This window comes from Centroberyx affinis, unplaced genomic scaffold (genome assembly GCF_046629955.1).
Source record: "Centroberyx affinis isolate AG114_WGS23_722 - 3 ecotype Tasmania unplaced genomic scaffold, CSIRO-AGI_Caff_v1 ptg004010l_1, whole genome shotgun sequence".
NCBI lineage: Eukaryota > Metazoa > Chordata > Actinopteri > Beryciformes > Berycidae > Centroberyx > Centroberyx affinis.
This window is the reverse complement of record NW_027281818.1, coordinates 122501-135069: the sequence shown is the minus strand read 5'-3', so window position 1 is coordinate 135069 and position 12569 is coordinate 122501. Positions and strand designations below refer to the sequence as shown.

The 12569-nt window shown below is 42.5% G+C and overlaps 1 protein-coding gene across 1 annotated transcript in view; it reads left to right on the top strand.

Moving 5' to 3' along the window:
• Positions 1-8462, top strand: part of LOC139663425 (potassium voltage-gated channel subfamily B member 1-like) — a 30972-nt gene extending 22510 nt beyond the window's left edge. The window contains exon 2 of the mRNA XM_071542092.1: positions 6612-8462. Within this exon, the coding sequence (XP_071398193.1) occupies positions 6612-8462 (1851 nt within the window). The remainder of the gene's footprint in view (positions 1-6611) is intronic.
• The last annotated feature ends 4107 nt before the right edge of the window (positions 8463-12569 follow it).

Here is a 12569-nt window from a genome sequence, read left to right as displayed (position 1 = left end):
CCAGGAGAAAGGCTGCTGGCAAAAACACAGATGTTTTAGCAGGGGGTGCTGACACACGGGGCGTCCATATTGGCTTGTACACCAGCCAGAGGGGAGCATCTCTCTCTCTCTCTCTCTCTCTCTCTCTCTCTCTCTCTTTCTCTCTCTCTCTCTCTCTCTCTCTCTCTCTCTCTTTCTCTCTCTCTCTCTCTCTCCCTCTCTCTCTGCATCCACGCCTTCCACAAATATGGACACTTGGCCTCTTGTGCTCACCCACCATCACCCACTAATGAGCTTTAGTACAGCTAAAATGAGAGAAAATAAACACAACACCTCTGCAAACACACACACACACACACACACACACACTGTACTTTTGACCCTAACATTAAAAATGTATACTAATTCTAACTGTAAACCTAATCCTTAAACCTTAAAATAATATAAAATGTTCCTTACAAGTGACAACTTGTAAGGTATTTTAGGTTCTTGTGGGGACAGACAGACCCACCAAAAGAGTAAAAACATAGATCACACACAGACACGGAGACAGACACACACACACACACACACACACACACTCAATGCACACGCTAACACCGTGTGTCTGTGGGCCTTCATCATTTTAGCACCACCTTCACACCTCCAAAAGGACACATCCTGTGCCTTGCCGCGAGCCCAGTAATCCATCTCCCTGTCCTGAGCGGAGGAGGTTACACTGCACACCAGTGGTCGGGATGAGCCCAGGCTCCCCGCCCAAGACCTAAGGTGGGACAGAAAGGTTGCCGGGCAAGGTGAAACGAACCAAATGAAGTGGAAGGTACATCTGTGCGAGACACAGGAGGTCTTGTCAGTTTGGGAGATGCATAATGTCACTGCCACTTTCAATCCTGTTTAGAACCAGATGGGAAACTTACACTGGGGACACTTACGTAATTAGAAACTGTTGCCTGTTTTACATATAGTACCAACTGTGATGTAAAGTAATTAAAAAATGTAAGACTTCTTGTTACTATTCAACATTCAACATTAATTTTCTCTCATTCACAATCATGTCTCTCGGTTTCCCAGGCTTATAAAAACCGTCAATTTAGTGCATAACTTCTGTGTAAAAATATTATTATAGTAAATAATTCTGAGAAAGAATTCATGATTTATTGTTTGGTTTACATACCTGTTGCAAAACGTACAACAGGTACAAAATACCTGTTCTGAACCTCTATCATTACATCTTTTTAAAAAAAAATACCGCCCCTGCCAAAAATACAAAAACTAGAATTGAAATTAAATAAAAAATTAACTAAAACTAAACCACTGTAAAAAATACATTAATGAATGAATGAATTAATTAATTAATTAATTACTAAATAACAAAAATAAAACCATGCAACCAACACTGAAAAATAAGTACAAAACTAAATTGAAATTGACATACAAATTGAAAACTATACAAGAAAAAAAGCTACTGAAAAATCCCAAACTATATTAACACTGTGTGTGAAAGAACCAGGACAATCAATGAATGACGTCCATTCCATTCGTTTCTAGTAATAGTAAAGGCAATTGCTTGTCATCTTGGGAGGTTAATCATGAGTTTACATGAGAGGGGGAAGGGTAAGAGCAGTAAGAGCTGGGAATAGGTTTACACACACACACCTGGGTCCTGATCTGGAACCTTCCAAGGAGGTGATTGTTTCCCTGGGGAGGAAGTGTTTACAGCTGTAACATGCTTCTCTCTTTTCCTCCAGTGAGGGAAGGATTCTCTGCTCTGTTTACTGGCAGCGTAATCCCATCCATCTTTTCCATTGCAGTCTTTAATAAAAACAAAAACACTGACATTGTATCCCACAGTGGGAGCAACAGCAGACCCACAACACACTCTGCAGCAGGAAGGTTAGCTGTCAGCGCTTGGGGCCAAAAGAACATTTATTGGGAAATCATAACAGAACTAGTATCATAACAGAGTTGGAGATGCCATCTTACACCCAACCTGCCCAGAAAAAATAGAATGAGTCATTGTGTGATAATTTCCTCCATCGATTCAGCTCAGTTGGCAAAAAGGACAAATGCAGATAGGATGAGGAAGTACCACGAGTGAGTCACCCAGCAAAATAATAACAAGAACAAAGCAGCTATGCCATTTCATTCAGCACATAACAGTTGTTCTCCTCTTTCTGTCCCGTTCTTTCCTTTCACGCCTCCAGTCATCCTGTGACTCTCCTTTCTTTGCCTTATCCGCCCTCTCCCTCCCATCTTGTCTCTTCTGTCCTGCTCTCTGTCTCAAAATATTTCAATATCTACATCTCTGTAGCTCAGAGTTAATTAATCTGCCTAACTTCCTAGCCAGAGCCCTCAGAGGAGACAACAGCCCGTCCCTCAGGCCGCTCTCCCTGCTCCTCATCCTGGCCCTGATTCTGGCTCCCAGGCAGCAGAGAGTAAAACCAGATCCTATTGGAGCAAAGTTTGAAATACACTGAAAAAGTTTGAAAAAGTTGGTTAAGCGCAAGTGCAATTCATGACTTTATGGGCAACATAAAAGAATGCACAAACTCTGTGTGTGTGTGTGTGTGTGTGTGTGTGTTCGTTGCTAGGAGTTCTAGGAGTAACAAACTACTGCTCCCAGGGAGAAATAAGTAAGAATATTCTGAAATGTCTAATGAGTAATGAGTATTATACAGTGTTTTACTTAACTCAACACTGGTAGTGCAGAAACCATAGCAAGCTCTATTAACGGTCGTATACTCTCTGCAGGCATTGCCATCCTTTGGAGAATCAAAGTGTTTGCACCATGAATGAACCAGCACGTCACATAAAATACATGTGCTTTAATAAAAAACACATCTTACCATCCTTAATGTTGTGGAAATTATTGGCATTCCATTTGTTTTTTATTTTTATGCAAGCAGTATTTATAATTTAAAATAAGCTATATTTTGATGTATTTTTGCCCTTTTCTGTTTGGGAATATGTGGCTAAAAAAGGAAGGAAGGATCCAGATGGCACAGCATAAGGCACCAAACACTACTGAGTTGTCCATAATACCTCTGCGGGAGATGTGCAGTATCCTAGGATGGCTGTCTATAAAAGATACGATCCCGAAAATCTGTTAAAAAAAAACATGCCATGTTTTGTTTATTAGATCTTAGCCCAATGAGGCTAAATACCTGGCACTTGCAGAACTCAATACCTAAACTATCCTGACAGGAAGTACCCCTCTCTGAGGAACCTCCTTCCATCTGATTATAGAAACTCTTTCCGTCCCCATCCGTCCCTTCTTGCATCAAGCATGAAGCAGAACTAACCTTGTGTGTGAAAGCAGTGTGAAAACTGGCTACCTCTCTTGCTCTGCAGTCCTTCATGCCCCAGTGCACACCTACTTGCACACACCTTTTTCAGGACAGGAGGGTAGCTTGCACTTCAGGAAGATATTAAATATTCACTTGCCTGCCTCCTGGGCTGTGGGGAAGGGAGGCTTGGGGCTGAGCTGGGAATGAATATGTGTGTGTGTGTGTGTGTGTGTGTGTGTGTGTGTGTGGTGTGTTTGTGTGTGCTCGTGGGTGTTTGCCAGACAGGGCAGTGAAGAAGTAGCAGCAGTGTTGGTCAGATTCATCTCCGGTGTCTCAGTTTATGCAAACAGGAAGCAGGACGGTCTGTCCCTGTGACCTCACTGCCAGTCATTAAGAGCTAGTGGTGAGGTAACACAACACTGTGCCATGGAGTAAATTAACTGTGCATCTGTCTCATATTCATATTCCTAGTGCAGAGTGATACACATTCACCTGATAGCATTTTTACAGAATGTACACTACCAGTCAAAAGTTTGAACACACCTGATTGAATGGACTATGTTTTTCATTATCTTAAAGCCATTTTGATCTAAAGGCTTATGCTTAAATGCTTGAAGTTGGTTTTTAGACAAATATAAATAGTGAAGTTGATGCCTATGAATGAATTTCTTTCCAAAGCCTTTGTCTTTCCATCAAGGCAAAGGGTGGCTGCTTTAAAGAATCTAAAATATAAGATATTTTTGATTTGTTTAACACTTTTTTGGTCACTGCATAATTCCATTTGTGTTATTTCATAGTTTTGATGCCTTTACTATTATTCTAAAATGTGAAAAATAGTAAAAATAAAGAAAAATGCATGTGTCCAAACTTTTGACTGGTAGTGTATATTATCTCTTTATTTAGCTGTGTAGCATTACTTTCCATACAAACACATTGTGAAAATACATGCTCCCTGTGCCCCTCCCCTCTCCTCTCCTCTCCTCTCCTCTCATCTCCTCTCCTCTCCTCTCCTCTCCTCCTCCCTCCTCCCCTCTCCTCCTCACTTTGGTCTGGTCTCTGTCTGGCAGCCTTATACAGATATTCAGATTCAATTTCCTCTTTTGTGAAACAATGTCACCTCCACATACACAAACAATACATACGCGCACTCTTCACATTGCCTTATCAAGGAAACTCACAGGTTTCTGTTCCAGAGCCTGTGCTTTTGTATGAGTTTGTCTAATCCTAGGACCTTGTGTCACAGACTTGTCACTGTTCTGAGTGTCCTGGTTAGACTTGTCTCTCTGTGGAGAGTTCACATCCCCGTAATCTCTTCTCTGGCTGGCTGGGGCTGGCATACTGCCCAGAGGGGAGGGGATAAGGTGTAGTACGGGAGAGAATTGATGGAGGTGGAGACGGTCATGCTTCAGTTGTTCGTCTATAGTTAGAACACACCCAACACACCTGGGGTCAGTTTCAATGCTGTCTTTTGTATTTAGCACGATTCATTAGCCGTGCTTCAGCCCGGTCTGTGCGTCAGGCTACATTAGCTATGATCTGATGCGTGTGGTTTCCACTGAATGGCCCATTTTAGAATCGAGGCTCAGGAGCCGGTAGCTCCTCGTTCTTGTCCCTGTCTATTCAAGCACTGCTGCCAAATCAGTGTGCATACTCCGTTCAATTCCTTTTCCAACCACTTTTGGGTTCTGATAATGTAACTGACCTCAAATCCAAGAACACTGAAAGCACCACAGGAGCTGGGAGTGGCTCTGTGACTTTTGCCTGTTACTTTTAAGGGTCATGTTATTGCTTCCCGTTGACATTTGTTGTTTTAGTGTCTTTGGTGCGATTATTCAATAGCAGGAAATCTACTTTTAATGGGTTGCATTTGAGATAGTTCATCCATCACCTAGGTCTCTGGGGATCCAGACCGGAGGCAGGCTATTTTAAGGAAGGCTCTGAATGAGTTTAAATTTTGTCTGCCCTTTAATTCACTCAGTGCACTGAGCAATTTGGCTGAACATGAAATGCCTTAGTCTAGATTTTCCCCTGCCCTCTCTCACCCCCACCCTGCAGGGTTTCTCTACCTCTAGTCCCTATCTTCCCAAAGGCCAAGGTAGGTGTGCAAGCAGTCACCTGTCAGGATTAATTAAAGATTATGGCCGCTGATTGGTGCCAGGGAATAATCCTGCTCTCCACTGGTCTGGGACACAGCCTCCACTGTGACCTTGTGTTGGATTTCACACTGACTCTGGGAGAGGAATAATAGGTGTGGCACACCCAACCTACACACCCACAACTGTTCTTAATCCACAGCACCATGACCAAACCCTGTTGTACTCAGCAGATTATATCATTAGTGGCTGGCTCAATGCTTCAGAGGTCTCTAGTAGTCTGTCACTCATACTCACTGACCATACAATGTGTGCTGTGTAAAACAAGTAATACATTGTAGTTTTCTTTTAGCCTTGGGCACTGAAGGATTGAGGCAGACAGAATAGAAATGGGGATAGAGCTGGTGAATAATGAGGGGAAAAGTGTGGCAGGGGTCTTAAAAAATGTATCAATACAATCTCAAACACTCTCTCCTCTCCCTCCCTCACCCTCTCTGTTTAACACATGTATCAAGGCTTAAACAGAAAAAAAAAATCTGCCCCAGAGATCATATTAGCTCTGACCCTATTTCTCTTGAAATGCTGACATGACATTTCATGAATTCTTTGGAGAAAGTAGTCAGAAAGTTAAATGGGCCATGAACTAATATTTTCAGGCATCAGCATCAGGAAATGCCATCTCTGGGATATTTAAACCAGTTTGAAATGTCATTTTATGGAAATGGAACAAATGGAACAAAAACGTGTCACACCAATTTGACACATTCAAATGAAATGATTTCTCATGGAATTGACCTTCTTCCTCTTTCACATTGTTAAAGCAGTATTTTGCTTTGGTGGACCAGTTTCACATTCAGCATGTACACAAAGTTCAGCAGCAGTCAGCTTGCAACATTAGCTACCCTGGTCATCCAATGTCACTACCAGCATTCAGGCTTTTTTTCCTTGCTGTCAATATTACTAAATGCAAATAGCCAAAATTACCTCTTGAAAAGTATCATCTGGGATGCATGATGAAATGATATTACCTGGATCTAATTCCCTATTTGCAGTTGTGTTTCTAGTAAGTGTGATTGTTAAATTAGGTTTTCAAAATGAAAGCCAAATGGTGGTACTGACTACATGTTACCAAAGAAATAGCACTAGATGGGTATACAACACTCTGGGGTATATTCATCTGCACAGTCAAACATTATGTGTATTTCTCTGTATTTTTCATGCAAGTCTTAACATGTTATTTTCTGTTTTCCAGATCCTGGCCATCATCTCCATCCTCTTCATTGTGTTGTCCACCATTGCCTTGTCTCTGAACACCCTTCCAGAGCTGCAGGACACAGATGAGTTTGGTCAAGTCACGGACAACCCACAACTGGCCCACGTGGAGGCGGTGTGTATTGCCTGGTTTACCATGGAATACCTGCTCCGCTTCCTCTCTTCCCCCAGCAAGTGGAAGTTCTTTAAGGGTCCTCTGAACGTCATCGACCTGCTGGCCATCCTGCCCTACTATGTCACCATCTTCCTGACTGAATCTAACAAGAGCGTGCTGCAATTCCAGAATGTCCGTCGCGTGGTTCAGATCTTCCGGATCATGCGTATCTTGCGTATTCTGAAGCTGGCTCGTCACTCCACAGGTCTGCAGTCTCTGGGCTTCACCCTGAGGAGGAGCTACAACGAGCTGGGCCTGCTGATCCTGTTCCTGGCTATGGGCATCATGATCTTCTCCAGTCTGGTGTTCTTCGCTGAGAAGGACGAGGATGACACCAAGTTTAAAAGCATTCCAGCTTCCTTCTGGTGGGCTACTATCACTATGACCACAGTAGGCTATGGTGATATCTACCCAAAAACTCTACTGGGAAAGATAGTGGGGGGCCTGTGTTGCATAGCTGGAGTACTGGTGATAGCCCTGCCTATTCCTATTATTGTGAATAACTTCTCTGAGTTCTACAGAGAGCAAAAGAGGCAGGAAAAAGCCATCAAAAGAAGGGAGGCCCTGGAGAGGGCTAAGAGAAATGGTAGCATTGTCTCTATGAACATGAAAGAGGCATTTGCCCGCAGTGTGGAGCTCATGGATGTAATGGTGGACAAAAATGAAGACAACATGGGAAAGAAGGTGCATGATAATCACGTGTCTCCCAGCCACCAGAGAGTCAAACCAACGCCGGAGAGCAGCCCAGCCAGGAAACTAGAATCCAGCTTCCAAGAGAAAGCCAAGCCCTCTAGCCCTCAGCACCTCAGTGCACAGAAACTGGAGGAGATATACAACAAGATGGCCATGACCCAGTCACAACCCAACCTCAACAGCAAGGACAAAGGGCCGCTGTCCAAAGCAGTTAGACAGAGAACTGAGTTTGAGATGGGAAGTATCCCCACTGAACCCGTCTCACGCACAGTGGAGGCAGTGACAGACATGAGGAGCATCTCCAGTATTGACAGCTTCATCAGCTGCGCCACTGACTTTCCTGAGAGCTCCCGCTTTTCCCACAGCCCCGTCAGCAGCGTGCCAGGGAGGGTGAGCACCAACCCCAACCTGGAGACCACCCCGGAAAATGAGCAGGAGGGATCCCACAGCACCACTGCACCCCTGACAGGCCCGTCCTCTGACAGCCCCAAGGGCCCGCGCTTCAGCAACCCACTCAAAAGCCGCTCACTCAAGGTCAACTTCAAACGCGGGGAGGTAGGCGTCTCCTCTCCTCCCTCTTCGGGGCGGGGGGGTTCAGGGACGGGGGCCCTTTCAGATAGCTCCTCGCTCCAGAGCCCTGAAGTGTCTGTCTACACAACTGCCAGCAGCAGGACGCCCACCAAGAGCCCCGAGAACCTTTTCACATTCCATGATTCTTCCATCAATAAGTTCATCGATGCTGACACAGATGAGGAGGAGCACCTACATGACGGTTCAGGCACCCAAAGACTCCTGGAAAATACCAGCCCTAAGTCTGGCCACCGCTCCAGCTACCAGAAAGGGTCCAACCACATGGAGGGCCTTCAGAGGAAGCTGGGGAACAGCACGTTGCCGTTAGAGGGGCTCCCAGGGGGCGGGCAGGAGAACCATGTGGCTCCAGAGCTACAGGCACTTCAGGGAGAGAAGAGTCGCTCTGACACATAAATAAAATAACAATGAGAAGAACCAGAGAAGAAGCAGGCAGGAGAGAAGGAACCAGAGGGGTGGAGAGTAAATGAGAAGCACAAAAACTAAACAAAGCAAAATTTGAATCCCCAGAAATGTAAATGTCTGCAGAGAGATTTAGAGAAATTCAATACAAAATATTTATCACAGAAGTAAAGTAAAATAGTTGTGGAACATGGGAAAGAGGTTTTTGTTATGTTCTCAACCCCCAACCCCCCCACCTCCCATCCCCATCCCCCACCCCCGAATAAATACTCATTTAGCTGAGGACCCTGATCTAAGAAAAAAAGTAAATATTTGGCTCGGGATGCCCATCTGAGGAATATATACTATTTTTAGATTTGAATTAGCCCAGATTACCATCTAGTGATTACTGTCTAGTGATAACAGTACACAGATGGAAAACCATAATGAGAAAACCCATTCTTTCAATATTAATGTAATAGTACTGTATATCATTTTTAAAAGTAAAAAAAAAAAAAAAAAAATTCTGACAGCCAATGATCGTTGCAAACTCTGAGAAACAATAATACATTGCAGTGTCAAGGGGGAACATACATTTTTCTATAAATTGTCGTTATACAGTATATATTTATGGCATTACTAAGACAACAATGTGTTGGGAAAATGTATGTTTACTTCCTATTACTTCCTTCCTCAAAACTGGCCTTAGTTTATGTATCAGCACCCGTGTTTTATGTTTGTGTGTGTGTGTGTGTGTGAGAGAGAGAGAGAGAGAGAGAGAGAGGAGAAAGAGAGAGTAAGAGAGAGAGAAAGAGAGAGATGTGTAAGTGTGTGCAATAATTAGCTTTCATATATATTCATAGCTCTATAATGTTATTGGTGTTTTGTCTTCAGTGTGAGTTTGAGGAAAATCAAGTGTTTCAGTCTTTTGTTCAAGAGTATAGTGTCTTGCTCATTATTTTTCACTGCAGAGAATATATTTAGAGAACACAGAGAGACACTGTGAGGCTGTATCCATTTATTTCCCTCATGTTCCCATTGTGCCCAATGAGAGAGCACCTTAACATGATGATTATTTTTAATATGAACACAGAAAACTTTTTATTTTGTTTGTTTACTTATTTTGTTTGTTTCTAATTGTTTGTGTGTCCCTCAGGTTGGTGATGCAATCTGAGTTCATTTTGAATCTGGAGAAAATCAAAAAGTCTTGTATGATTTCAAAACTTTCTCAAATGTGTTCAGAGGAGTCATCATTCTTATTGTAGCTGATAAACTGAACGCGTGCTTCATATCAAATGACAGCGCTTATGAGCATCTTTTAGCTGGAAAGGCAGCACTGAAAATCACACAAATTTTCTATGTTGAACTTCCAGATTTGTAGGAGTGTGAATACTGTACATGCATAATAACAAAAGTAGAATATTACAAAAATACACATTTATTGTACAAGGTAAAGGCAAGAATCAAAATGTAAATTTATATTTTTAAGATATTTTCTAAAGAATGGACTCTTAGATTAATATATTGTGCTAATCCCATAGTTTTGCATTTCAATATATGTACTGCTTTATTTTGATGGAGTTGCATTTATTAGACAATATAGTAGATAAATTTGTATTGTTTGGTCTGTCTGTCTGCCCCTCTATCCTTTGTGCAATGTGAGGAACCAAAGAGTTTTTCTTCCTGATGACTGATACAGATTATGGTAAGGGTTACTGATATATTCCAAAATGTTATGAATTCAAGCATTGTATTTCAATAGAATTTTCTAAACAGCAGTATCTAGCATATTTCAGGGAGCCATTTTTGCATTTTTGCAAGTACAAACTTGAGGTAAACAGTAAGCTGAAGGATGAACAGATGAGAGGATTGCCCTTTGAAGAAGAGAGATGTTGAGGGGGATCAAAGAAGGAAGACTGAAGAGCGAACACAGCACTTTACGTTACATCCATTGCAGAAGCTAATTTGATTATTTTCACACTGTGGATCATGGCAAGTGGTCCGCTTCCAGAAAACCAAAACATTATACTCATATGAGTTCACATGAAATCTCTTACGAACAGAGGCCCACCTCGCAGCTATAGCTAGTCACTCATGCACACAAACAGCATGAAGGTACCTTGTGTCTGTAGGCTGTTTTACTTCAACCAAATAACCGGCATGTCCAAGTACATTCTGCTCTCTCATATGCACCTGATTCCAAACATGCGACCCATCTGGGTGCTGATCATCCCTCATGCTCTTTGCAACATTTAAGGTACATATCATGCGAGCATGCTGCAGACCGTCTATTTTCAGCAATGAATTCTTCAAGTCTGAAAAAGAAATATAGAACTATTTACTCTCTATGGCTGTTTTCCATTGCTGCAATCACTCTACATGAAATGAGGTAGATATTTCTGTGCCTTTGCTTGCCCCGCACACTACATCTGTCACTGTGGCCTCTGTCTAATGGAGCCCAAATGACAATTAAACAAACTGTATAGCAAATAAATACAGAGAACTGGGTCGCCATGCTGTCAGACTGATATATTAGACGCCCCCCCTCTCTCTCTATGTCCCTCTCATGCACTTACTCTTTAATACATCATGCATTTACATGAAAGAGACCCAATCCGCAAAAACAAACAGGTGCAGATTCAGTAGAGTGAACAACACTGTTTCCATGGTGATAGTTGAGATGACTGGATGGCTCACATTTGGTGCAAGCAAGTAGCCTAATGTGTGGAGATGGAGTCCTTAAAGACTCAAACAACACAATACAAATACAAACAGCATGTACAGTCTGGCTCAGGTAAATCACATTCATGCACATCATTCATTCATCTCTTTTATCCCTCCTCTCCTGTGGTTTCGGTCCGGTGAATCCTGATATATAATTAAACAAATGATGTAGTAGATAAACAGAACAGGATCACCATGCTGTCAGACTGCTATATTATCACTTTCTCTCTTTCACACACACACACACACACACACACACTCACAGACACACCTCAGCAAAGACCACAACACAGGCAACCACAAGCCCCGTAAAACCAAGGTGTTGTTGCTATGTGTATATTCATTCTTCCACTACCTATTCTCATGAAGCGAGTGAGTGTGAAATGTGAATGGAATAGGAAGGAGAGGTGGGGCGGTGTGTGTGTGTGTGAGAGAGAGAGAGAGAGAGCTGTGAGCTGTGAGCAGAGCTGTGAGCCTGATTACCATTGACATTTCTGATGATGGCTGAAGCACTGCTCCTTCATCTCATGTCCAACTCCAGCCCACACCCTCGCAGATGATCTGCCACTGTCAATGAACTCTTACAAAGACAGAATGATCATTTAAAATGTTGTTTTTTTGTTATATCACAAGGCATTTGTGAAATAACTTTAAATCTCCCACTCCCTTTTGCTCCTTTGAGAGGGTAAGACATTCATTTGGTCAAGACAATGGCCATCATACTCTGTCAGTGTGCATGTAAATGGACCTAAATTATGTAGCTATGCACACAACACCTGTGTGTATTTTTTCATTACAAGGACTGTCCTTGTGCTTGAGTCTTTTGTGTAGAATGACGATGCAGAAACGGTAGTTGGGCTGAGGCATCCTTTTAGGATGTGTTCATTTCTGTGATACTATAAATATCAGCCTGGGCATGGAAAGGGAGGGATTGGGCCAGCAGGAAAGGCTCAGTTACAGTCATGTCTTTGTCAGATGGTGTCATGGACGTCTGAGGAACAAACTTTGTAACAAAAGAGTCTTGCAGAGGAGGGGCAAGGAGGCCATTCAGATTACAGGAAACTATATAAACAGTCATCCATGTGTGGGGTTTGATACACACACGCACAGCCGAGGCCACGTCATAGTGTGCAGTGCATAGAAATGGTAATGGGATAAGAATATCAACTGACAAATGGTCATATGGCATTGATCATTAAAGGCGTTAGAGAAAGAAAAGGGACTGATAGGTAGAAAAGGAGGATGTGTTACACAGTGAGGAGTGAAGATCCATTAGCATTCATCACACAACAGTCAGACATGCAGTAAATACTGAGAATTTTTTGGAATTAAGCCTCTCATTATAGTGGACTTACTTCCATACAAGCCATAGGATACTTAAATGATTATAAAAACTCT